Source organism: Sus scrofa, chromosome 3 (genome assembly GCF_054392235.1).
Source record: "Sus scrofa isolate SSC_HxYL_T2T_F1_AM1 chromosome 3, Sscrofa_HxYL_maternal_Yorkshire_Landrace_v2.0, whole genome shotgun sequence".
Taxonomy (NCBI): Eukaryota; Metazoa; Chordata; class Mammalia; order Artiodactyla; family Suidae; genus Sus; species Sus scrofa.
In genome coordinates, this window is record NC_139385.1 from 52,699,215 (window position 1) to 52,726,182 (window position 26,968).

General features: G+C 44.5%; 2 protein-coding genes across 13 annotated transcripts in view; one reads left to right on the top strand and one right to left on the bottom strand.

Moving 5' to 3' along the window:
* Positions 1-17,489, top strand: part of CENPP (centromere protein P) — a 255,157-nt gene extending 237,668 nt beyond the window's left edge. For 2 of the 3 annotated variants that reach the window (XR_002342147.2, XR_014839459.1), the window contains exons 7-9: positions 15,267-15,346; positions 16,473-16,564; positions 17,172-17,489. Coding sequence is in view for 1 of the 3 variants with exons in the window: in NM_001315813.1 (NP_001302742.1) it covers positions 15,267-15,346; positions 16,473-16,564; positions 17,172-17,311 (312 nt within the window). In the remaining 2 variants the exon portion in view is untranslated. 3 annotated transcript variants of the gene reach the window in all.
* The window catches only part of IPPK (inositol-pentakisphosphate 2-kinase), a 60,145-nt gene continuing 50,093 nt past the window's right edge, over positions 16,917-26,968 (bottom strand). For 3 of the 10 annotated variants that reach the window (XR_014841155.1, XM_013995782.3, XM_085018354.1), the window contains 2 exons: positions 22,796-22,875; positions 16,917-19,946 (listed from right to left, as the gene is read on the bottom strand). Coding sequence is in view for 3 of the 10 variants with exons in the window: in XM_013995782.3 (XP_013851236.2) it covers positions 19,721-19,946; positions 22,796-22,875 (306 nt within the window). In the remaining 7 variants the exon portion in view is untranslated. Of the gene's footprint in view, positions 20,721-22,707; positions 22,876-26,968 lie in introns of all 10 variants that reach the window. The other 7 variants (XR_014841156.1, XR_002342482.2, XR_014841153.1 and 4 more) reach the window with 5 other exon arrangements.

Genomic DNA, 26,968 nt, shown 5'->3' on the forward strand with positions numbered 1-26,968 from the left:
GTTCTTAATCCATTCATCTGTCTATAGACATTTAGGTTGTTTCCATGTTTTGGCTATTGTGAATAATGCTGCTGTGAACACAGGGATGCATGTATCTTTTCAAATTAGAGTTCTGTCTGGAATTGCTGAATCAGATGGCACTTTAGTTTTAATTTTTTCAGGAACCTCCATACTCTTTTCCACAGTTGCTGCACCAACTTACATTCCCACCAATAGTGTAAGAGGGTTCCCTTTTCTCCATACTCTGTTCATCATTTATTATTTGTAGTTTTTTAATGATCACCATTCTGATCTGACTGGTGTGAGATGGTACCTCACTGTAGTTTTGATTTGCTATTCTGTCATAATTAGTGATGGCATTTTTTTTTCATATATCTCTTGGCTATCCGTATGTCTATTCAGGTCTTTTGTCCATTTTTTGATTGTTTTTTTTTTGTTGTTGTTGTTATAGGGTTCTATGAGCTGTTTGTATATTTTGGAGATTAAGGCCTTGTTGGTCACATCATTTGCAAATATTTTCTCCCAGTTCATAGGTAGTCTTTTTAGTTTGCTTATGGTTTCCATTGCTGTGCAAAAGCTTATAAATTTGATTAGGTCCCACTTGTTTATTTTTCCTTTTGTTTCTGTTGCTTTGGGAGACTGACCTAAGAAAACATTGGTATGATTTATGTCAGAGAATATTTTGCCTATAATTTCTTTTAGGAGTTTTATGGTGTCAAGTCTTATATTTAAATCTTTAAGCCATTTTGAGTTGGTTTTTGTGTATGGTGTAAAGGCGCGTTATAAACTTCATCGATTTATATGCAGCTGTCCAGTTTTACTGGCACCACTTGCTGAAGAGACTGTCTTTCCCCATTGTATATTCTTTTTTTTTCTTTGCTTTTTTTTTTAGGGCCACACCCACGACATATGGAAATTCCCAGGCTAGGGGTTGAATTGGAGCTGTAGCTGCTGGTCTACACCACAGCCACAGCAATGCAGGATCCAAGCCACATCTGTGACCTACACCACAGCTCACAGCAACACCAGATCCTTAACCCACTGAGCGAGGCCAGGTATTGAACCTGAGTACTCATAGATGCTAGTCAGATTCATTAACTGCTAAGCCATGATGGGAACTCCCCCATTGTCTATTCTTTTCTACTTTGTCAAAGATTAATTGTCCATAGGTGTGTGGGTTTCTTTCTGGGCTCATAGTGAGGGTCTTAAAACACACAATGCACAAGGATGAAGAATAGGCCAGAGGAAGGCAGGAGTAACATACAAGAAGCGGATAACAGCGTGTTATTTGATGCAGACCAGAGAAAGTCTAGTAGACTTTAGTAGAAAGTCTAAATAAGAGTCCCTCTGTCCTCCCTGTGACAGAGGCCTATGTGAAAAGGCAGGAAGCCACCAGAAAGGGCCTGGACTCTGCACCCTGCTTCCTCTGGAGAGAACACTACAACCTTCTAAGGAAAAACAGGCACTGCCAATTGCCTTTTCTAGGGCAGGAGCTCTTTACCACTGGGGACTTAAATCTTATTATACCATGTGGAATATAGGAACAAACCTTTAGGGGCAGTTACGTTTCCCAACAAAAAGGTTTTTGTTGGAAGTTCCCTGGTGGCCTAGTAGGTTAAGGATCCAGTGTTGTCACTGCTGTGGCCAGGTTCGATCCCTGGCCTAGGAACTTCCGTGTGCTGTGGGCTTGGCCCAAAAAAATGTTTTCGTTGCTACCATCAACATCAGTTGCCAGCATGAATTATATTACAAGTTGACTGTAATAACACTTGGCCTGTGTATTACTACTGTATTTGAGTCTAGATATGTTATATGGTAGGATTGTTTTTAAGCTCAGGTTTTGGAATCTGATTGCCTTAGGTTTGAATCAGCTCACTAGTTGTGCAGTCCTGAGCAAGTATCTTAATTCTGGGGGCTTCAGTTTCATTTAAATGAGCATTATACCTACCAATGGTTTCATTTGACTGCTGTGAGCATTGAATGAACTAATGCATGTCAAGGACATATGGCCTGCAAATGTTAACAAGAGGCCAGTGAATTGTGTGTGGCAGTGTGGGTGGTAATTTGTCTTTTGAAAAAGAAACTTAACACTTTAAAAACTCAAAAAGTTAGTGATTCTATGAAAAAAAAATTAAATTAGACCATAACAACTTTAAATTACAGTCAGTTTCAATGCTTTGGACATTACTTTGAGATTTATGAAAAATGAGAGTTTTAATTTTAGTAATGATAAAATTGCCAGTGAATATATGAAATATCACTTTCATCATCTGCTTGCATTTCATTATTTTGCTTGCATAATTATATTAAAAACTATATGAAGAGGAAGTTGTGAAAATTACCTCTAAAGAGTTTCTAGGAGTTTCCGGATAGCCTAGTGGTTAAGGATCAGATGCTATACTGCTGTGCCCCAGGTTTGATCCCTGGCCTGGGAATTTTTGTATGCCACAGGCATGACCAAAGAGAAAAAAAAGTTTCTAGCATTGATTTTTACGTTTATATGCGTGTATGTTCAGCTGGTTTTTTTGTTTGTTCATTTGTTTGTTTTGTCTTTTGTCCTTTTAAGGCCACAACCATGGCATACAGAGGTTCCCAGGCTAGGGGTCGAATCGGAGCTGTAGCTGCCAGCCTACACCACAGCCACAGCAACACCAGATCCGAGCCGTGTCTGCAACCCACACCACAGCTCACGGCAATGCCAGATCCTTAATCCAGTGAGCAAGGCCAGGGATCGAATCCGCAATCTCATGTTTCCTGGTCGGATTTGTTTCCACTGCGCCACGATGGGAACTCCTGTTCAGCTGTTGTTGTTTTTTTATATTAAAAAGCAGCACATATCATTTATTGCTTATCAAATCAGCAAAGGACTTCTTGCTATGGCTGCACCAGCAGCATATGGAAGTTCCTAGCCTAGGCTTCAAAATTAGAGCGGCAGCTGGGGGGTCTACATCATAGCTTGCAGCAATACCGGATCCTTAACTCACTGAGCAAGGCCAGGGATCAAACCCGCATCCTCATGGAGACTACATAAGGTCCTTAACCCACTGAGCCACAGTAGGAACTCCTGTGCAGCTTCTTAATTATCCTTCTGACAATTTTTTAAAGGAAACCAACCTGGCTCACTTTTTCAATTATTAGTTTAGGAGAGAACAGACTACATTTGTTAAATGCAGCATACAGTTGCTCCCAATTAGCTTAGAATGACAATGACAGTCTTTTTTTGTGTGTGTGTCTTTTGTCTTTTTAGTTCTTTTAAAAACAGAACTCCCACTTGGACTCATATCCCCACATGAAGTGATATTTACTGTCTAGTAACCTTAATGGGGTTGATCTTTTACGGGTACACTGGCCTTCACATTGTGAAGGTGGTTGTTTCCTGGCTGTATATATATGACTGATTTTGCTTGCCTAACTTTCCCCTTTCCATCTAAAAAGGGAAGATTTAGAAGAGTTCTATGTGTAAACTTTATTCCTTCCTAGGAATAGAGTGATTTTACAGCTGCAGAAGGAGGAAGGCTAGAGAATCCTGGGGCCGGGGGGGCACCAAGGCGTTGGGATGACTTGTTTGTTCCCTAGTAGCGTGTGTAGGATTCTGAAGGGGCTGTGGTATGTGTGTGCTCGTGCATGTGTCCCATTCACCTCTAAGCTCTTTCCCCTGAAAGGGCCTGGAAGCACTGAAGGCCCAGGAGCAAGGAGCCTAGGTCTTGGTATCTAAATAGCATCAGCTCCTCAGAGAAATCCTGATCCCTGTTGAATAAATTAGTGCTCTGTGAGTCAATACTGATACAAAATAAATAAGGGAGAAGTAAAAGCTCCTTCTGGTGGAAAGCTGCTCGTCAGTGTGGAAGGAATGATGGAGACAGACTGTCACCCTTTGGCAGCCCTCCTGTGGGTTGACTCAGCTCAGAGGCAGCAGCAAGGCCCAAGCTGGTAAGTGTATGTCAGATGAGGAACCAGACAGTGGCTTGGTCTCATGATGTCCGCTTGGAAAATATCAATTAGAGAGGGAAAGGGGTGACTCAGGAACTAGCACAGTAGCTTTTCCACTGCACTCCCGACATGGCATCAAGGGTACGTCAGGCCTAGACTGAGGCCCATCTGTAGCTCTACAGCCCTCATTTTCCAAACTGCCAAGACTTGAATCTGGGACAGACGGGCTTGGGGTGGGTGGGCTATGATGGACACAGAAGGGAGAAATAGGAATTTTCTGGTTGGAATATTATGTTTTGGTAAAGATGGAAAATGGCCGCATTTGGGGAAATGCCCACTGAGTGTCCAGGGATAAGGGGTATCGTGTCTGCCACTTGCTCTAAAACCAGATGAGTGACCACAGGTATCATGGTTGTGGGGAGCCTGTGGGGAGGTAACAGGGGCCCACACGGGCAGGATGGCCTCAGAGCCCTGGAAACCATACACTTGTTCACTCCATAATATCATTATGTGACTTCTGTGGTTATTCTGTGATGTTGTAGGCATTTCCAACCTTTTGATGTTAGAACAGTGGTCTCGGGATTTTTGAGTGTGGATGCCCAGCTTGACTCTGACCGACTACTTGCCCTCCCAGAGCTGCACCGGCCCCCAGCCTGGAGCTACTGCGGGTGATGCCCAGCTCAAGCCTATAGGCAGACAGGCTCTCCCTTGTCTTCCTCCACCCTGCAGTGGAGTCCCTGCTCTGGGCAGATGACAAAAATGATATAGTTTAGTAACACGTTTGATGTCCTTTATCCAAGGGAAGCAGTGCATGGCTTGGGGGAATGCTGTGCCTCTCAAGCAGAACACTGTCCCCAAGGAAGTTTAATAGACATATTAGAGGCCATATGAAAACAGGGCAGGATTGGCCAGAAGATACGGCTTTCTAGGCTAAGGTGAGCTCACTAAAGCTGAGTTGGAGAATTGTTTGTTTTAATTTTTTAAATTATTTATTTGGGGAGTTCCCGTCGTGGCGCAGTGGTTAACGAATCCGACTAGGAACCATGAGGTTGCGGGTTCGGTCCCTGCCCTTGCTCAGTGGGTTAATGATCCGGCGTTGCCGTGAGCTGTGGTGTAGGTTGCAGACGCGGCTCGGATCCAGCGTTGCTGTGGCTCTGGCGTAGGCCGGTGGCTACAGCTCCGATTCGACCCCTAGCCTGGGAACCTCCATATGCCGAGGGAGCGGCCCAAAGAAATAGCAAAAGACAAAAAAAAAAAAAAAAAAAAAATTTATTTGGCCACACCTGAGGCATTCGAAAGTTCCCAGGCCAGGGATCAAACCCAATGCCAGGTCCTAAATCACTAGGCCACCAGGGAACTCCTGAGCTGAAGGATTGTGACTGGTGTTAGGTGTGCAGGCTGACTTTTGATTTGTGCTGTGGGCCATGCCTCAGGAATGGCTTCCATTTCTTGGGTCCTGATTTACAAATTAACTATCAGCCGCCCCTACCACCATCTACCGAAATCTGTCCCCACGTCAGGTTGATTGGAGGACTGGCCACCTTCCTCTGCATCTACTCCCATCGACATACACCTAGTACCAGTCCCTCGGACCCCTTACCACCTGCTCCCGTTTTCCTGCTTCTCCAAGCAATAGGGCCTCCTTGTAGAGCAGCCTGTGTCTGTGTCTCCTTCCTCACTGCACACTCTTCTTTATCCACCAGGATCCAGCACAAGCCCCAGCACCGCCAGTGGAGTCACACAGGCACCAGTTCCCTCCTCCCTGAACCCTGCTGGTGCTCCCACCCCACACTGGCCTCCACCTCTGCCCTCTCTACAGGCACTTCCATCACACTGACCTTGTATCGGCGTCCCCCTCTCCCCAACAGTTAAGGCTGCCTACATCCTTGCTCTCCCTGATTCTTCTCCATTCTCACATCCAGCCAGCCCCATCCATTCCTCCTCCAGAACACATTCCTTCTGTCACCACCAGGCCACCAGCAGCTGTCACACCAGGTCACACACACCCTTCTCCTTCCTTTTCCTTAGCCATCTTACCACAGAGCAATAAGGGTGAGCCTTTCAGGAGTCCGACCACAAACTAGACTGTGGGTCACGAGCCTATATGTATCAGCAAGGAGATGGAGAAACCAGAACCCGCAGACACTGCTGATGGAATCATAAAACTGGTACAGCCCCCGTGCAAAATAGTTGGGCAATTCCTCAGAAGGTTACATAGTGTTATATGACTCAGCAATTCCACTCCTAGGTATATAACCAAAAAAATTTACATGTCCACGCCTGTGTACAGAAGTTGGTGGCAGCATTGTTCCCATTAGCTAAAAAGTGGAAAACACCCAAGTGTTCATCAGCTGATGAATGGATAAACAAAAACTGGTATATCCAGAATGGAATCCAGTATTCTAAAGGAATGCTACAATATGGGTGAGCCTTGAAAACAGGATAAAAAGCCAGTCACAAAAGTCCACATACAGTATGACTGCATTTGTATGAAATATCTAGATCTGTAGGGACAGCAGTAGATTAGTGATTACTCACGGTGGGGTCATGTGTGAGGGGTGCAGAGGGATTAAGGGGCAGGAGCTAAAGGGAAGGTTTCTTTTTTTTTTTTTTTCTCTTTTAACTTTTTATTTCGAGATAATTTTAAATATAGAAAAATTTAAAGAATCATATAGGGACTCTCATACCATTCACTCAGATTAAGCAGTTTTGTTTTGTTTTTTTTTTCATTTTTGGCCACCCCACTGCACATGGAGTTCCCGGGCCAGGAATCAGATCTGAGCTGCAGTGGAGACCTAAGCCACAGCTGCGGCAATGCTGGATCCTTAACCCACTGTGCCAGGCTGAGGATGGAACCTGCATCCCGATGCTCCCAAGATGCTGCTGATCCCGTTGCACCACAGTGGGAACTCCAGATTCACCAATTTTTAATGTTTTGCCCTATTTGATTTCTAGTTCTCTATATAAATATGGTTATTCTGTTCTGAAACATTTGAGGTTGAAAAAACTGTACCCCTTACCTATCCCTCTCCTTGTTTCCTCAACCTTTTATGATGAAAAATTTTAAATATACAGAAAAGTTGAAAGAAGTGTACACCGAACACATGTATACCCACCATTTAGATTCTCAGATTAATACTTTATTGCTTTATTACCTATCCATCTATGGATAGATAGATGGATCCATCTATCCATCCTTTTATGCATTTCTTTTTTTTTATAATTTTTTTTTATTTTCCCACTGTACAGCAAGGGGGTCAGGTTATCCTTACATGTATACATTACAATTACATTTTTCCCCCAACCTTTCTTCTGTTGCAACATGAGTATCTAGACAAAGTTCTCAATGCTATTCAGCAGGATCTCCTTGTACATCTATTCTAAGTTGTATCTGATAAGCCCAAGCTCCCGATCCCTCCCACTCCCTCCCCCTCCCATCAGGCAGCCATAAGTCTCTTCTCCAAGTCCATGATTTTCTTTTCTGAGGAGATGTTCATTTGTGCTGGATATTAGATTCCAGTTATAAGTGATATCATATGGTATTTGTCTTTGTCTTTCTGGCTGATTTCACTCAGGATGAGATTCTCTAGTTCCATCCATGCTGCTGCAAATGGCATTATGTCATTCTTTTTTATGGCTGAGTAGTATTCCATTGTGTATATATACCACCTCTTCCGAATCCAATCATCTGTCGATGGACATTTGGGCTGTTTCCATGTCCTGGCTATTGTGAATAGTGCTGCAATGAACATGCGGGTGCACGTGTCTCTTTTAAGTAGAGTTTTGTCCGGATAGATGCCCAAGAGTGGGATTGCGGGGTCATATGGAAGTTCTATGTATAGATTTCTAAGGTATCTCCAAACTGTTCTCCATAGTGGCTGTACCAGTTTACATTCCCACCAACAGTACAGGAGGGTCCCTTTTCGCCACAGCCCCTCCAGCACTTGTTATTTGTGGACTCATTAATGATGGCCATTCTGGCTGGTGTGAGGTGATATCTCACGGTAGTTTTGATTTGCATTTCTCTTATAATCAGCGATGTTGAGCATGTTTTCATGTGTTTGTTGGCCATCTGTATATCTTCCTTGGAGAAATGTCTATTCAGGTCTTTTGCCCATTTTTCCATTGATTGATTAGCTCTTTTGCTGTTGGGTTGTATAAGTTGTTTATATATTCTAGAGATTAAGCCCTTGTCGGTTGCATCATTTGAAACTGTTTTCTCCCATTCTGAAAGTTGTCTTTTTGTTTTCTTTTGGGTTTCCTTTGCTGTGCAAAAGCTTTTCAGGTTGATGAGGTCCCATGGGTTTGTTTTTGCTCTAATTTCTATTGCTTTGGGAGACTGGCCTGAGAAAATATTCATGAGGTTGATGTCAGAGAGTGTTTTGTCTATGTTTTCTTCTAGGAGTTTGATGGTGTCCTGTCGTATATTTAAGTCTTTCAGCCATTTGGAGTTTATTTTTGTGCATGGTGTGAGGGTGTGTTCTAGTTTCATTGCTGTGCATGCAGCTGTCCAGGTTTCCCAGCAATGCTTGCTGAATAGACTTTCTTGTTCCCATTGTATGTTCTTGCCTCCCTTGTCAAAGATTAATTGACCATAGGTGTCAGGGTTTATGTCCGGATTCTCTATTCTGTTCCATTGGTCTGTCTGTCTGTTTTGATCCCAGTACCACACTGTTTTGATGACTGTGGCTTTGTAGTATTTCTTGAAGTCTGGGAGAGTTATGCCTCCTGCTTGGTTTTTGTTTCTCAGGATTGCTTTGGCGATTCTGGGTCTTTTGTGGTTCCATCTAAATGTTTGGATTGTTTGTTCTAGTTCTGTGAAAAATGTCGTGGGTCATTTGATAGGGCTGGCATTGAATCTGTAGCTTGCTTTGGGTAGTATGGCCATTTTTACAATATTGATTTTCCCAATCCAGGAGCATGGAATATCTTTCCATTTCTTTCCATCTTCTTTGATTTCTTTGATTAAAGGTTTATAGTTCTCGGCATATAGGTCCTTTACCTCCTTGGTCAGGTGTATTCCGAGGTATTTGATTTTGTGAGGTGCAATTTTAAAAGGTATCGTATTTTTGTATTCCTTCTCTAATATTTCATTGCTGGTATACAGAAATGTGACTGACTTCTGAATGTCCATCTTATAGCCTGCTACTTTGCTGAATTTATGAATCAGTTCAAGGAGTTTTGGGGTTGAGTCCTTAGGGGTTTCTATGTATAGTATCATGTCATCTGCATACAGTGACAGTTTGATCTCTTCTCTTCCTATATGGATGCCTTTTATTTCTTCTGTTTGTCTAATTGCTGTGGCTAGGACTTCCAAAACGATGTTGAAGAGCAGTGGTGAGAGTGGGCATCCCTGTCTTGTTCCAGATTTGAGTGAGAAGACTTTCAGTTTTTCCCCATTGAGGATTATATTTGCTGTGGGTTTCTCATAAATGGCTTTGATTATATTCAGGAATGTTCCCTCTACACCCACTTTGGCGAGGGTCTTGATCATGAATGGATGTTGGACTTTGTCAAATGCTTTTTCTGCGTCTATTGAGATGATCATATGATTTTTGACTTTTTTTTTGTTAATGTGGTGTATGATGCTGATTGATTTGCGTATGTTGAACCATCCTTGTGAACCTGGGATGAACCCTACCTGGTCATGGTGTATAATTTTTTTGGTATGTTGTTGGATTCGGTTGGCTAAGATTTTGTTGAGAATTTTTGCATCTATATTCATCAATGATATTGGGCGATAGTTTTCTTTTTTGGTGGTATCTCTGTCTGGTTTTGGCATTAGGGTGATGGCAGCATCATAGAATGTCTTTGGGAGTATTCCTTCTTCAACCTTTTGAAAGAATTTAAGGAGGATGGGCACCAATTCCTCTTTATATGTTTGATAAAATTCACCTGTGAAGCCATCTGGTCCTGGATTTTAATTTGTAGGGAGTGATTTTATGACCTCTTCAATTTCATTTCTAGTGATCGGTCTGTTCAGTTGGTCTGTTTCTACTTGATTCAGTTTTGGCAGGCTGTAAGATTCTAGAAAATGGTCCATTTCTTCCAGATTGTCAAACTTGTTGCCGTATAGTTGTTCATAGTATTCTCTTATGGTTTTTTGTATTTCTGCTGTATCTGTTGTGATTTCTCCTTTTTCATTTATAATTTTGGTTATTTGGGTTCTTTCTCTCCTCTTTTTAGTGAGTCTGGCCAGGGGTTTGTCAATTTTGTTCACCTTTTCAAAGAACCAGCTCTTGGTTTTATTAATTTTCTCTATTGTTTTTTGAGTCTCTATTTTATTGATTTCTTCTTTGATCTTTATAATTTCCTTCCTTCTGCTGACTTTAGGTCTTTTTTGTTCTTCTTTTTCTAATTCATTTAGGTGGAGGGTTAAGTTGTCAATTTGGGATCTTTCTTCTTTTTTGAGAAAGTCCTGTATTGCTATAAATTTCCCTCTGAGCACTGCTTTCGCAGCATCCCATAGATTTTGAGAGGTTGTGTCTTCATTATCATTTGTTTCAAGGTAGTTTTTAATTTCCTTCTTGATTTCCTCATTGACCCATTGGTTTTTAGTAGCATGTTGTTTAGTCTCCATGTAGTAGGTTTTTTCTCTTTCCTTTTCCCATGGTTGGTTTCTAATTTCATGGCATTGTGGTCAGAGAAGATACTTGAGATAATTTCTATGCTCCTAAATTTATTGAGGTTAGCTTTGTGTCCCAATATGTGGTCGATTCTTGAGAATGTTCCATGAGCATTTGAGAAGAATGTGTATTCTGATTTTTTTGGATGTGGTGTCCTGAAGATATCATTTAAGTCTAACTTTTCTATTGTTTCCTTTAGGATCTCTGTTGCTTTATTGGTTTTCTGTCTAGAGGATCTGTCCATTGATGTGAGGGGGGTATTAAGGTCTCCTACTATGATTGTATTCTCATCCATATCTCCCTTTATGTCTGTTAATATTTGTTGTATGTATTTGGTGCTCCTATATTTGGGGCATATATGTTGACGATAGTAACATCCTCTCCTTGGATGGATCCCTTAATCATTAAGTAGTGTCCTTCTTTGTCTTTCTTTATGTCTTTTGTTTTAAAGTCTATTTTGTCTGATATGAGCGTTGCGACTCCTGCTTTTCTGTCATGTCTATTGGCGTGAAATATTTTTCCCCACCCTTTCCCTTTCAATCTATATGTATCTTTTGTCCTAAGGTGAGTTTCTTGTAGGCAGCATATTGAAGGTTTTTGCCTTTTTATCCACTCAGCCACTCTCTGTCTTTTGATTGGGGCATTCAGTCTATTGACATTTAAGGTGATAATTGATAGATGATTATTTATTGCCATTTGAACCTCGTGTTCCAGTTGATTCTATGGTTCTCCATTCTTCCTTTCTTTTTTTTTTTTTTTTTTGGTTGGATGGTCTCCTGTTATTATCTGCTTGAGTGTATTTTTTTTTTCATTTTTTGCAAATGCAATATTTGGTTTTGGCTTGTGGTTGCCCTGTTTTTTAAGTATGCTAACCCCTAAGGGAAGGTTTCTTTACAAGGGATGAAAATGTTCTGGAGTTAGAAAGTGGTGGTATTTGCATATAACCTTGTGAATATACCAAAACTCACCTTATTATACTTTAAGGGAATGAGTTTTATTAATGTGGATTATGTCTCAGTTTAAGGAAAAAAAAATCATTCAATCAGCCAGACATAATCTTTTGGAAAATATTAAAGTCAAGATGAATTAGCATATCTGCGGACACTCAAGGGTACATTTAAACTCAAGAATCCGAGTTTCCCACTCATTTAAGCAGAGGTAGGGATGATCTGGTCATTGCTCCTCAGCACTGGGATGGTATGACTGATCCATCACACAAGGCTGGTTTTCTTTAAAGTTCTGATTCAAATTCTCTTCCCTTTGGACCAGCATCCAGCAGCCTTTCCAACAAAGTGGGTAAGAGGCAGAAAATCGGGGATGAATAACAGATCGCCAGCTTTCTCACAGCTACCATTTTTTTCTGTCACAACCAGAAGAGTTCTTGAATGCAAACTCCAGGCATATGGCAAGCAGCATAATAAACATCCATTTTGAATCACCACTTAGCACAAGCTTCCTATGGAAGGCTGACAGCCTGGTGTGTGCCAAGGAACCGTATCACACAGCTTCTCCCAGCCTTCCCAGCAGCACGGGGGAAGCACAGGCCTCCCACTTGCTCCCTTTCAGTACCTGGACCTTAATTTTACTAGTGGCAGAATGTGAAGCATCTAAGGTGCTTCAAGCTGATAACTTTCCAGTCTGGCTTCTATGTGTGTGTGTGTAGTTATATTTTCATGTTAAATATTCTAAAATATTTCATTCTAAATATCCTAAACTCTGCCTTATCAGAGTTGCATTGTCTTAATGCTTTCTTGGTGATGCAGTTGGTTTTAATGAAGGTCAAAGAGAACAGAATGTAAAACTTGCAATCGCTGTTGAAATGTCCTAATCTTAGACCGTGATCTCAGGCCCCTTCGCATTTAGAGCTGTATCACTTTTCAGAACCTTCCCGTCTTCTCCCTCAAAGCCACCTGTACATGAACGCTTCTTTCGAGGAGACCCTCCTTTGTATTTCTGACTGTCGACAATGGTAACCAGACTCTGCTCTTTATGTCCTGTCTCCAGGCTGCTCTTCAGCCTGTTTAGTTGCTTTCTTCCTGTTAGCTCTGAACGTCTGAGGTCAGCGGGCAAGTGAATAAATGATAAATGGGGTGACATTAAACTTGTATTAAGAGACAACCTTCCGGAGTTCCCGTTGTGGCGGGGCGGGAATGAATCCGACCAGTATCCATGAGGGTGCAGGTTTGATCCCTGGCCTCACTCAGCCTTGCCGTGAGCTGTGGCATAGGTCGAAGACGTGGCTCCGATCCTGTGTTGCTGTGGCTGTGGTGTAGGCTGACAGCTGTGGCTCTGATTAGACAGACCCCTGGCCTGGGAACCTCCATGTGCCACGGGTGCGGCCCTAAAGAAAGCAAAAAAAAGGAGAGACAGCCTTCCACACAACCTCTAAAAGTTCTCCAGAAACACATACTAAAAATGCCTCATCTCTTCCTAATGTCAGCATTTCTGCTTTTTTTTATTTTAAAAACTAAAGGGAGTACAGTTTATTTTTTTACTGAAAGCTTCTAATCGAAACCCTCCTTTTGTTCATGAGGACAGGCCTAGAGAGGACATGAGGTCTGCTTGGAGGCAGACCAAGCCCCTGGGCCCCACGCTGGCAATGGCCCAGGCCACATGCTTCCAGCTCAGCCTGGGAGTTACACTGCCACATTCGCATGTCCTCCTGTACATTCCTCATACAGTTGTTATTAATTTAGAGGAGCTTGAGGTTTAAAAATCAACCAGCACTTTCCATTTAAAACACTTAGGTATACATTTTCGCATAACAACAGTTTCACTGAAATCAGAAATCATCTGTAAGTTTAAACCAGGCCCACCCACCCCAGCCTTTGGTCAGAATGGCTTGGTGTTTGGACGTGTTCTTGCTCCATCAGCATCTTTCACACACACAGGGGTCTGGGAGCACTGGCCTCACGCTGGCAAAAAGCTCACTGATGTATGGGCTAGTCCTTTAAAAGTTGTGACACATCTTTGTCCCCACAAGACCTCCTTTGATGGGGCTGATTTTGCTCCACCTACCAAGTACCTGCCGCTTTAGGAAGGCCTCAGCCTCTGAGACCAACAGGTTCTGCCCCCACAACAGATCCAGCCCTGCTCCTTGTCTTACGGGGGGTGGGGGGTGTTCTCTGGCTGCTGTACCAGACATTTCTCAGACGAAGCCACACCTCAGTGTCCCTCTATGGGGCTTCGGCCAGCGGCCATGGCTGGGTTTGGATTTGGATGTGCGATATGACAGGGCTTACACCTGATTTCAGCCCAGGTGTCCATTTCCATATCAGGAGCTGTGAAAAGAAGGAAAATCTGTCCTTCAAAAGCTGACCCTTTTGGGGTGTTCCCTTCGTGGCTCGGCAGTTAACGAACCCAACTAGAATTCATGAGGTTGCGGGGTCAATCCCCAGCCTCAGAGGGTTAAGGATCCAGCATTGACGTGAGCTGTGGTGTAGGTTGCAGACACAGCTCAGATCTGGCATTGCTGTGGCTGTGGTGTAGGATGGCAGCTGTAGCTTCAATTCAACCTCTAACCTGGGAACCTCCATATGCCACAGATGTGGCCCTAAAAATCTTAAAATAAAAAGTTGACCCTTTTGGAACTTGAAATCTCCCTGGGGAGCCTACTTTAACTGTCTCTCATAGCACATCACCCCAATCTCTTCTAATGAGAATGAACAAAAAGAGGTTTTTCTAAGAACGGTGAATATGGGGCCACTCATTGTTCTATTTATTGTGAATATTCTGTTCAGGTTCCTGCAAAGCTTTGTTGTTCTAATGACCTGCAAGTCAAGTCTAACACTAGAGGTTCCCAGGGCCTGCTGCAAATAATAGCAAGAAGAAATTTCCAGAACTACTATATTACCTGAGGGGAAGTGGGGGAGCCAACCCTGCTTTGGAGTTGCAGGCCTCAATTTGTGGAATTTGACTTCACTTCCATTTTAGGTAGAATGTTTTTGGTATACCTTCTGTTCATGAAATCGGATCTTCAGCAGAGCATGTTCCCTGAAACCTTGTTACCCAGAATAGCCAGACAGTACACCTTTGGGGGGAGGCACCCAGGTCCCCAGGAGGGTCCAGGTAGCCCTGCACTGGCTGTGCAGGAGCCATCTGCGCACAGTTACAAACATCAGGCTGGCCACTTAGCAGCAAGTCTGAGGACAGACAGGGTGGCATATCCACTGTGGTGGGGCCAGCCCACAGGCCCCAGTTTGAAAGGCTTTTAAGGCCAAATGCTAAAGCTCTAGAGAGAGCATTTGCTTTACAAGAAGCCTGGCAGACAGCACCTCACTCCATCTTCGGGACTGGCACCACCTTGGTGAGTCAGTTGGGCAGCACGCCTGAGTGGCCTCCTCAAGCAGTCCATGTCCCAAGAGACAGAGGCAGCAGGCTAGCCAGATGCTGCAGGGCCCTGGGTGGACAAACCAGTGAAACCAGAACGGGGCTGTGTAACATGTGAATGATGGGGAGTTGACAGTGAGGCCAGGACACAGTGTGGCGGTAGAAACCTGGAGCAGCTGGTGTGGATAAGCACAGGAGGGATGAGTATGGCCGGCCATGGCCGGGACGCCATGATGCCTGGATGAGCAGATGCACACCCGAAAATTAAAGACTTTCGAGGAATGCAAGACACCCCTCCATAGGGTTTCTCAACTCTTTTCAAACACCTGGGACAGCGTCTCTGGGCCCCCAGACTTTTCTAACCTGTTCTTCTCCCTGCAGGAAAAGTACCCAGAGACTGTGCACCTTGCCAAGGGAGCCTCCTCCAGCTACATGGGGATCAGGAGCCACAGCCGACCAGAGTGAGTGCAGGTGCCCACCACGTCCCTCCCCAGCACCCAGGTGCTGTTTCCTGGTGAAAATGAAGATGAATAGTAGGAAGTAAATGTAAAACCCCAAGGGACATCCTGAGATCCACGGAGTCATCCAGATAAGCAGCTGATGGCAGGAGAGCACAAGGGGACCTCACTGGGCGAGGGCGGGGCTGTGAGGCAAAGGCCAGTGGGTGCCATCTCCCTTCGGATGTTGGGGGGGGGGGGAGGAAAAAGTGGCACTGTTTTCACCCACTGTCAGGAGGCAGCAAGCCCTGCGTGAGGAGAGGACTCATCTGGCTCTCCCCCAACCCACTGCGGGTGCCTCTGTGTACACCAGGAGAGCACCTCCCCAGACAGGACATACGTCTCTGACCTGGGCCTAGAGGTGTTTTGTTTCCAAGCCTTAAAATGGTGTTGGAGTTACGTTAAGCTTCTGGAACCTCCCTTGTTATCCATTATTTCCAGTATTCACCTTTGTTGGTGCATGTAGCTGTGGTTCATTTTCAGTGCTTACACGCCATTAGGTGAACATGTGTATTTGTGCATTCTTCAGGTCTTGGGTATCTGGTTGTTCATCGTTTTCCACTATTTCTAACACTCCTGTTGACATCCCCTGGCACATGGGTACACAGCTGCTCTGGGACATATACCTAGAAGTGAAATTCCTGGGTCATAGGGCAGATTCAGCTATCCCTGCCAGATTCTTTCCTTTATCACTTTGTATTTCCCATCAGTAATTTTGAAGTTCCTATTGCTCTGCATCCTGTACTTCACGTGTACAGTCACACTAACACGTAGTGGGTACAAAGCGGTATTTTATTGATCTTAGTTTCCATTTTCCTGTTTGTTTCCTGTTTGTTAATGATGTTACACATCTTTTTTTGTTTAATGGACCATACTTTCTCCTCACTGCGGGTAGACATCTTGAAGATCAAAGGAGTCTGAGACCTTGGGGAAGGGCAGGAGCTCCAAGGATGCTGGACGGAGAGCAGAGCTTCTGCCTGGGGCGGGGGGCGGCCTCTCCTGCAGGAGAGCGGTGGGTGCCATGTACAGCTTTGTCTCTTAACCGGATTTCACAAAGCACTTAGCAGTGTATCTGTCTTACCTCTTTCAGGTTTGAACTGGTAATTGTTTGGAGGATACAAATAGATGAAGAAGGGAAGGTTTTGCCGAGGCTGGATCTTCTCACCAAGGCGCCGCTGTCAGGTAGGGATGTTCTGGTGAGCTTTCGTGTGCCCAAGAGACACTTACTTATTTCATATGTTTCTTTTTTTGTTTTTGTCTTATCTTTTTAGGGCTGCACCACGGCATATGGAAGTTCCCTAGCTAAGGGTTTGATCAGAGCTGCAGCTGCCAGCTGACACCACAGACACGCTAGATCTGAGCTGCGTCTGCGACCTACACCACAGCTCACAGCAACACTGGATTCTTAACCCACTGAGCAAAGCCCAGGGATCAAACCTGCGTCCTCATGGACACTAGTTGGGTTCTGAACTTGCTGATCCACAACAGGAACTCCCTCGTCTGGTTTTATGTGGCAAGAATCAAAAGCCAAAAATCTTATCAATGTGCTTTTTATTTTTTTACATCAGTCTTCAAAATATTTTTGTCAGTAGCCACTCAAAAAAGCACATTCATGGGGCTGCTCCCCACGGCCCCCCCTGGGCTGAGTGCAGTATCTCTGCCTTGGGCACACAGGTAGGTGCTTGGTTCACAGTTATGATTCGGTTGTCCTGGCCTCCCATGCAGTGTGGCCAGCTGGGAACAAGGGAAGGGCCTCGGGGAAGTTTCTCAGCAGTTTTTTTCTTTACAGCCCTGGAACTGGACAAGAACAGAGTCATAGAAACTGCTCCTCTCAGCTTCCGAACCCTGCTGGGTGTGCTGGGCATTGAAGCCACTCTAGAAAGCCTGATAAAATCACTTTGCACAGAGGAACAAGTTCCCACACAGTGAACAACTACACAGGAGTAAGATGCTGTACCTAGAGGTGTGTGATTTTATTGAGTATAAACATTTGCTCTTTTCCACTTGGAAACCTTACCTTTAGAACATGTTTATGCAGTTATGGCACATTATATATAAGTTGTCAGGACATGAAAAATAAATAGTTATTTAAATTTAAAATACCAAACAAGTGACATATCTAGTGTATTTTTAAAAGTAAACCTAGCATTTGCGGAAGCACAGAGGTGGTCATCCATCTTGGGAGGTGGGAAGCTGCCCCTGCCTTGGGATGAACCCCATCTCGAAGCTCAGCCCCCCTCCTGTCACCCACCTTAGAGGCTTCTTGCCAGTGCAGCCTCATTTCTTAGACATTCCTCAGACACCCCAGGGGAGCCACACCCCTCTCCTCGCCTCCCAGCTCTGGAAAGCAGCATTTGGGAGGCATGCACAGCACTCTCAGCAGCAAGTCCTCTGACAGCCACCCTTCTTGGTCTTCCACAAAAAAAAAAAAAAAATAGTGTTTAGCTTAAAAAATGCAGCAGAACAGCAAATACGCCATTGTCTCTTCACACGGGACCTTAACACCCCCATCCCTCTGCAAAGAGGGTGTCTTTATTAAAGTCCCCCAGGGTCTGAGTGCTACACTGACCTCAGTTGCCAGCTGAAATCAGAAGGGCTGAAAACAGTGTTTCCATCGAGTGAAGCCTCAGGGACGGGGCAAGGCGGAGTGTGAGGACAGCAGAGCTTTGGGCCAAGACCCTCTAGCACCAGTGCTCATCCCTCACCTCTTCCCTCCAGGCAGAGGGTGCTTGTTTTCAGACCAGCCGGTCCAGCCAGGACAGGCTACAGGGGGCTGCCCAGCCTACCTCTGTGAAGCCGGGGCTCCAGAACTCAACATGCAGGGACTTGGAGGTCCTTTGGGCACCCTGGGGCTGGGTAAGACCCTCCTGCCCCCAGGCCAGCAAAAAGGAAGAGCCTCGGGCCAGAGCGGCTCTGGCAGCTGCCCCTCCACAATGAGCACGCAGCTCCACACACACCCCTGAGGCAGGACTCTACAAAGCCCCCGCACACCCACACACCACATGAATGAGAGACTGGGCCACATGAATATCTTTGTCAACCTCCAAGTGTAGAAGGAAGAAGTACATGGTAGGACAGAGTTGAAGAATAAATTCTAGAAGAGCTGGCTTGATTCAAATAAGCGTAATTCTCAATTTATCACAAAATTCTCCACAAAAATTTACAATCAGCAAAATAGTCTCATTTTTTTGTGTAGTATTTTCATACAATTCCATAGTTTCACTAATAATATTATATCACAATAAGCCTTCATTAGTCCCTCAAAACGATGATATAAATAATCTATACAACCTACCATAAAATAAAAAACTAAGATTCCCAACAGTTTTCATAGCAGCTGGGCATGCTTTTGGTGACCCCAACAAGAACCTCTTGGTGCCAGCCAGGAGTTGCTCATCTGGAAGCAGGGCCTTGGGCAGCCCTGATGGGGAAGTGGCCTGGCACGACTTGAGGCCATTAACACCACGCCTCTCAGTGAAACTCGAGGGAGGAACCAGTATGGGGAGGAGGGAAAACTCGATGCCGGCTCTGGCAGAAGTAGCTGAGGTTTCACAACACCCAAAACGCCAGAAACACAGAGCTGGCAGGAGCACAGCCACGACACCCACCATGGGCACAGCAGCTCTGCTTCCAGCTTCCACAGCAGCAGTTTCAGGTGGGAAAGAACACTGTCTCCCCTAAACTTAAAGACAAAATCATTCCGCACAAAAGAGAAAGTCAGTGCTCACACAAGTGGTGTCTACCCTTGCCCTGAGTCCCACACTCCCTGCCGACCCTGTGCAGGGCAGGCGTGGGGCACGTCCACAGGACCCTGAGCCCGCTGCTCAGCACCAATGTCCAAACCAACAACTCACTGCTCTCCCCAGCAAGGAACCACTAAACCTGCGCTGCCATGTGGTTCGTGTCAGAAAAGTGACCAGGTAACTCAGCTGGGAAAGTTCCAGTAGTATCCGTGTTTTCTTAGAAGTCCCAACTGTAAGGTGTATGTGACAATTCAAGTTTTCTATATTAGGATTCCGGTGGTAGGAGATCCAAACCTTGGGTCTTAGAATAAGGCTTTTCAGAGATGAGACGTGAGCACTGGGTGGGAAGGGAGACCTGCCCTGGGAGGCCTCCTGGAACACAGCACACTGCTGGGCTCATGCCCAACATTCCTCGTCCCGGAAGATGTTCCTAGTGCTCTTCCATTCTGTGTCTCCCAAAGGCAGTCCTGCCCGAACAGGGGTTGAAAAGCAAGAACATTCACAGCCAAAAGTCACCCAGCACAAGAGGAAATAGCTCTATCATTCAACCTTCACATTCTATGTTCAAGTTTCAAAGACACTACAGGAAAAAAAGTTAGACCTTATGGAGAACTAATGTGCAATCTTCGCTTTCCTTGAACCTGGTTGACATCAGGGTGGCATCTTTGGCATGTACAGTCTTTGAATAGTAATTGACTATCTTGCCATCCAGTTTATACTGATGAGGGATGCTCTCGTAGGGCTTGAGGTCAAGGTCCAGCACAGACACAGAGAAGGCAAACCTGGATCTCGATGAAGGGACAATGGGTCTTTGATCGGAGCTAGAAGCAAAAGAGAAATTTCAGAATACACAGACCCAAAATCCCTCATCCTAGCTCACAATGAGCACCCATTTGTTGCATGTGTACGTGTCCCATCTCTGTCTGTGCCAGCTGTATGCACTAGTGTTTGAAACTCCTGCAAGAAAAATACCTACCATGACACCCACTAGCTCACCAGACGAGAGGGAGTTAAAGTGCAAAAAGATGGAAAAGCAATTATGTAGAAAATGTGCTTGATATTCCCCACGTCCCAGTAGTGTAAACGAATGCTGAAACGTTACTTTATCATGAGCCAAGTATTACAAAACCTACAAAAAAGTAGAAAGTAGATCTGGCCATTCAACAGCCAAATGGATAAAATGTTGAGAACAGACTTCTCTTTATGTGTCTTTTCCCATGTCTGGTGAGAGACTCATGCTCCTTTATGCTTTTTCACATTTGGAGAGAGAGAAAGATCCAGTTTTATGTTTTATTCTCAAATTGTATCTGCTGTGTTTTGTATTCTGTTTCCTAGGGCTTAGTTTTGTGGTTTTTTCTAAATATTAGAATAGCCCTATGCTTATAACAGAAGGTGAACAACTACTTGTACTTTGAGACTAATTCTGCACTTTGTACCGAGACTGCTGTATCCATCACTTGGCCCTCGGAGTGCTCGAAACAGTCTGCTTCCAAGTGACTGCCTAAAGACATTATACAAGCCCAAGAGTGGAGTGGTTTCCCCATGCAGACTACGCTTCTAGATTTAGAAATTATTAAAAAACAAAACAGGAGTTCCTGTCATGGCTCAGAGGACTGTATGCATGAGGACTCTGGTTCGATCCCTGGCCTTGCTCAGTGATTGGGTCAGGGATCCAGCATTGCCATTGAGCTGTGGTGTAGGTCGCTGACGTGGCTCGGATCCCATGTGGCTGTCGCTGTGGTGTAGGCCAGCAGCTGCAGCTCTGATTCAAAACCTAGCCTGGGAACATCCATGTGCCGTGGATGAGGCCCTAAAAGACAAAAACAGAAAACAAACAAAATACCAGTTTTCCAAAGCTCCTGCCTGGGAGAAGGAAGGCTGATAAACATTCCTATTACTGAAACTAATCAAGGCCTAGACTCTCCCCCAACTCCTGCTCAGAAATACTGTTTACTGGGAAGTAAATCCCTGGCTCAGCAGCTGGGGTCCCAGCTTCTCCCTTCTGAATAGCAGAGAACGTGTACAAATTCAGGTCTTGCTTCCAAGCCCTCTTCTCGGGGCCTGAACCCCAGCCTCCGAGCAGCTGGGCTGGGCCAGTGCACATCTCTAGCCCTCAGAAGGGCTACATGTTTTATGGGAAACCTCACATCACATCAGAAGCAGCACCCAGTAAGATGAGGTGAATGAGGAGAGGCATCATCACACAGGGGGCCCAACAGCCCCTCTTGAGGAGAGGGACCATGTGTCAGCCACAGCTCCCAGTGAGCCCAGGGTGGAGGCTCCTGCACCCGAGATGCTTCTCTGCCCTGGGGATGCCTCTGCCTCAGAAGTCTCTGGACACGTGCCCCCTTTCCTCTGCCAATGTGTCAGTTGCTGTTCAGCAGCTGGTCAAGAGTGTTGGGGCTCCAGGCCTCAGCCCTCACATTTCTGCATCCTGACTGCATTCTTGCTTCAGCAGGGGTGACAGAGAAGAACCTCTGTGATCATCTCTCATTTAGCAACAGGAGCTCAACCCAGCAGATGGATTCCTGCAGCTAAGCACAGCGGGTATCTTCTCAGGGGGTGATGAATTTTCAACTAAACAGAACAATCTTTAAAAAAAAAAATGTCAGTTATGCCCTATAAATGTCCCTTTGTGTTTCCTGTCAGAAAGTAGACAATGCTGTGCCTGACAAGAAGCAGGAGTCCTGGGAATGTTTAGTTCAAAAAGCATCAAAAAAAAAAAGGGGGGGGGTGGCTGGCAGCCAGCAATGAGGTCATCTTGACCCAGGAAAACACATCAGGAGAATGTAGAGTGTTCTGTGTGTGTGGTTTAGCACCCGGAAGATCGATGCTTAAGATGCCATTTAGTCCCTGAGAGCAGATCATCAGGTTTATCCTGAATTCCTAAAAAAGGCAGAGGGGGCTGGAGAGTGACGTCCAGGGAAAAATGCTGCAAAGAGGAAGCAGAACAATGGACGTGTTGTTTTAATGGCTTTGAAATGACTGTGAAGGCTGGCATATCAGGACCTGGTAAAAGGCAGAAGAATAAAGCCCACTGGAACCTACAGCTCCTTGGGCCTCTGAGCCTTGACGGGAGCCAGGGGTTTCCTCTGAGAGAAAGGAATTCGCACCATAATATCCAAACTGCTTCTAAGTCCTTGAGGCATTTTCTTAGAAAATAACAGTAATCTTGAATTTAGCAGGATAGTCTTTTAAAATTATTCTCAAAAAATGTCTTTCTGGCTGTATTACAAGCTTCTAAAGAGCAAGAGTAAATAATCCTCATGATATCAAGCAGGCCTTGGAGATCAGCCTCTGTTAATAAATAGGATCCTGCCAGGGCCTCCCCTTTTTTTTGTCTTTTTAGGGCCGCACCCGTGGCATATGGAGGTTCCCAGGAGGGGTCCAATCAGAGCTATGGCTGCCAGCCTACACCACAGCCACAGCAATGCCAGATCCAAGCCGCATCTGCGATCTACACCACAGCTCACGGCACTGCCGGATCCTTAATCCACTGAGCGAGGCCAGGGATCAAACCCAAAGCTTCGTGGTTCCTAGTCAGATTCATTTCTACTGCACCATGACAGGAACTCCCAGGGCCTCTCTTAATATAGCGACATGAGCTCTCCTGCCAATCCACAAAATCCTGTCAGACCAAGGAAACGTGACCCAGCAGCGGGTGCCTCACCTGGCATCCTGCAGACACGGGGAGAGCGCGATCATGATGGAGCAGTCCTTTGCAGTCATGGCGACCCGGTACTGCTGCACCTGCAGGCGAGGGAGAGGTCAGCTCCAGGGCCACACACTCCCTTCCCCCTGGAGGGCCCGGGCCAGTCCTGCCCTCTGACCTCTTGCCTCATTCCAAACCCTGGGACTTAGGACTTGTCTTCAGCCAAACAATCACAGTCTACTTTGTAAGAAACTGCAGGTGGTGGCCTCAGCTACTGCTGTGCTACCAGTGACAACACTGAGAATCACCTTACACCTTAAGACAGTGGTACAAACACTCCCCAAGGCTCTGCTTAGAGCAACAGAATGTCCCCACGTCACACAGCACACTGGAATGTCACACAGCTACTGTGCATGATGACACTGCAGACAGAGGGGTCACCAGCTGTGTGTTAAACTCACTCCATCCCCACAGTGACCCCACAGGCAGGGGCTGCTAGTGTCCTAGTTTACAGATGAGGAAAAAAGAACAGCTCTGCACTGCTAGGCAACAGGAAGGCTAGGCTCAAACCCAGTGTCTTAACTCTGAAGTTCATGCTCTCAACATCAGGCTATGAGCACAGGTAGATCTGTATGTATTGCCTGCACTCCAACACAGAAGATGGTTTGTAGGATCTGACTCATAAAGCCAGGTGTGCACTTGCATGTGTGTCACAGACATACAGGGAGAAAACCAAAAAGACAGTCACCTCCGTGTATAATTTGGGGGCAGCTTCCCCCTTTCTTCTTTGAACTTTCAAATATCATTTGAATTTTTTGACTGAATAGCTCTCACTTTTACAAAAATAAACTAGTTACCAAAAGGAGTGGCCCTTATATTATCACTGGCGTCAACATCTGTGTGGTGGCAGGTCCTAACCCCCCGTCTCCCTCTCAGTCACTGCCCTCCATGTTGCACAGCCAGAGCACAGCCGTGAGACAATGTCCCAGCTCCTCATTCCAAACACGTGTGTGGGAAGGAGAGGGGAAACCCCCAGGGCGGGCTACCTCGGGCCTGTAAAAGTTTCTACGGTGGAAGCAAAAAGCACCTCTTCTCCCAACAGTCTGCTTCTGTAGCTAAGAAACCATGTATTACACAATACACACAAAAGGACTGAGTCCAGAAGAATAAAAGAGATAAATACTAAAAACAAAGTATATTTATTATGTCCTAATCTGCAAGACACAAAACCCAGAAGCCATAAATGACTGAGAGATTTGAAAACCTAATAATTACAAGCTTTTGTGATACACTCATAATTCAAAAGTAAAAGATGGGAATAGGAAAAAGTACGTGCAATATGAAACAATATCAAGAATATATAAAGTGCTAGACCCATATGGTGAAAATACCCAAAATAAGCCAATAGCATATGAAAAGATGCTTTACAACAGTGAAAACTTTTGTACTTGTGTGTGTGTGTAAGACATAAAATAAAAGGGCTAGACTTTCACTTTGACAAACGCTACTGTATGTAGTTGGGGCCAACTCAACTTGTGAAGTCAAATAGACAGAACTGGACAAATTATCAAAAATACCTGCTTGAAGACAGAGCTAATAAGACCAGTAAGAATTGCTAGACCAGGGGGAGGACAAAAACACTGGGGTTTTCTTACCTAGGGAGTCAGTGACAATTCTGGAAGTCTGTCCAAGAGACAATTGTAACTAACCTCCATGGGCTTGGGGACAGTAACCATGATGAATCCCCTCTCTGGGTTAGTATCCAAAATGTTGCACTTTAAGCCTGGATGAACCAGAAGTTGACAGGCCTTACCAGGAACTGCAGAGAACAGTCACCAAAGCTGGATTAAGATTACCCTAGCTTGCTGGTGCTTCCCAGGCCCCTGGCAGAAGCAAACCTAAACTTCTCTAGAAGAGGGTATCATTCTAGGCCTCAACTTATTTCTAAAATAACCATACAAATACAACTTCTGATACACAAGCAAAAATACCCAGAAGCAAAAAGACGATGCCATGAGAGAAAATCATCAAAAAGATCAAAAACGGAAGTTCCAATTGTGACTCAGTGGTTAACGAATCCGACTAGGAACCATGAGGCTGTGGGTTCAATCCCTGGACTTGCTCAGTGGGTTAAGGACCCAGCGTTGCCGTGAGCTGTGGTGTAGGTTGCAGATGCGGCTCAGTTCTGGAGTTGCTGTGACTCTGGCGTAGGCCAGCAGCTACAGTTCCAATTAGACCCTTAGCCTGGGAATCTCCATGTGCTGCAGGTGTGGCCCTAGAAAAGACAAAATATATATATAAAATGAACCCCCTCAACCCCCATCCCACAAGATGATACAAAGAGACACACATGGACTCCAGGGATTAGAGGTACCAGACATACATGCTGTTCTGCTCAAGGAAGAAAAGACAAAACTGAGAACTGCAGTGGAGAACTGGAGTAAAAAAAATGAACTGTTTGAAAATTCTAGAAATAAAAAACAAAAAAAATCAACATTAAGAGACCCAGAAGATAAAAAAATATGTTTAATATATATGTAACTGGAGTCCAGAAGAAGAAGAGAGAATGTGAGCTGAAACAAAATCTGGAAAAGTTAAGGCCAAAATTTTTCCAAACTGAGGAAAAACATTAAGACACAGATTTAAGAACAATACACACTGAACTTCTCTGCAGACCAGATACTGTCTCACAGACTTTGAAAAACTTATGGTTTCCAAAGGAGACAGGCTGGGGGGTAAGGGAGTTGGGCTGGGGTTTGTGATGGAAATGCTGCAAAATTGGGTTGTGATGATCGTTGTACCATTATAAATGTACATTCATTGAGTAATTAAAAAAACATACACACACACAAAATCACTAATACATACATCATTAAAACAAAATCTAAGAATGAATCACAAGTCGACCTACAATAAAGGAAACATTAAGCAGTGCTGTTCAGACAAAAACAAAATGATCCCAGACATAAGGTTAGAGATGCAGGGCAGAACGAAGGGCAATGCAAGAGACAAATGTGTGGGTAAGTGGACATTAACCATATAAAACGATAATATGTCTTCTCTTCTGAGTTTAAATGAATACACAGCAACAACAGCCATATAAGTCAGGAGTAGCAGTAAAATGTACTCTAAGAACACCAATAGGTATTAGACTTTAGTACGTCCACTGCTTGCTGCAATGGCTGGGATAACCACTAAAAGAAAGTAAAGACTATAACCTCTGAGAGAACAGAGTACAGAAACGGAATGATAAAAAATTAATCAACCCAAAAACCAGTAAGAGAGGAAACACAGATCTCAGACAGGTGGGAAAATTAAGGTTTAAACCCAAGTATTGCAGTCCAATTAAACTACAAAGACCAATGTCAGAATGGATAAAAAACCAAGCCATATTTTAAATATAAAGACACAGAAAGATAAAATAAAAGGACAGGAGTTCCCTGGCAACCTAGAGGTTAGGATACAGTATCCTCACTGCTGTGGCTCAGGCTCAATCCCAGGCCCAGGAACTTCCACATGCCATGGGCACAGCAAAAAACAAACCTGACTAGTATCCATGAAGATGTGGGTTAAATCCCTGGCTTCGCTCAGCAGGTTAAGGATCCTGCGTTGCAATGGCTGTGGTGTAGGCCTGCAGCTGCAGCTCCAATTTGACTCCTAGCCTGGAAACGTCCATATGCTGAGAGTGCAGTCCTTAAAATAAAAAAAAGAATCTAGAGAAGTGACACAATTCCAAACTGAAGGCATCTGACAATATAGCCTCAAAAATAAGTAAGACACAGACAAATCCATATTATGTAGAGTTTCAAACATTATGTAAAGTTTCAAAACATCCTTCTTATGGAACAAGCGTACCATAAAATCCATAAGGTGACAGGAAATCTGAACAATACAATTAATTTGACCCAATGGGCAGATATAAAACATCGCACCCACCTTCTTTGCTGGTAATCACTACAACTAGATGAGAATCCCCATGGGTTTCGTAATAAGGTTTCTTCTAAATGTTTCCATGAAAAAAAAAAAAGAAATCTTAACAGTATGAGTATATTTTAACTGAATAATACCGAAAATACAGATTGTGGGGCGTTCCCATCATGGCTCAGTGGTTAATGAATCTGACTAGTATCCATGAGGACGAGGGTTCAATCCCTGACCTTGCTCAATGGGTTAAGGATCTGGCGTTGCTGT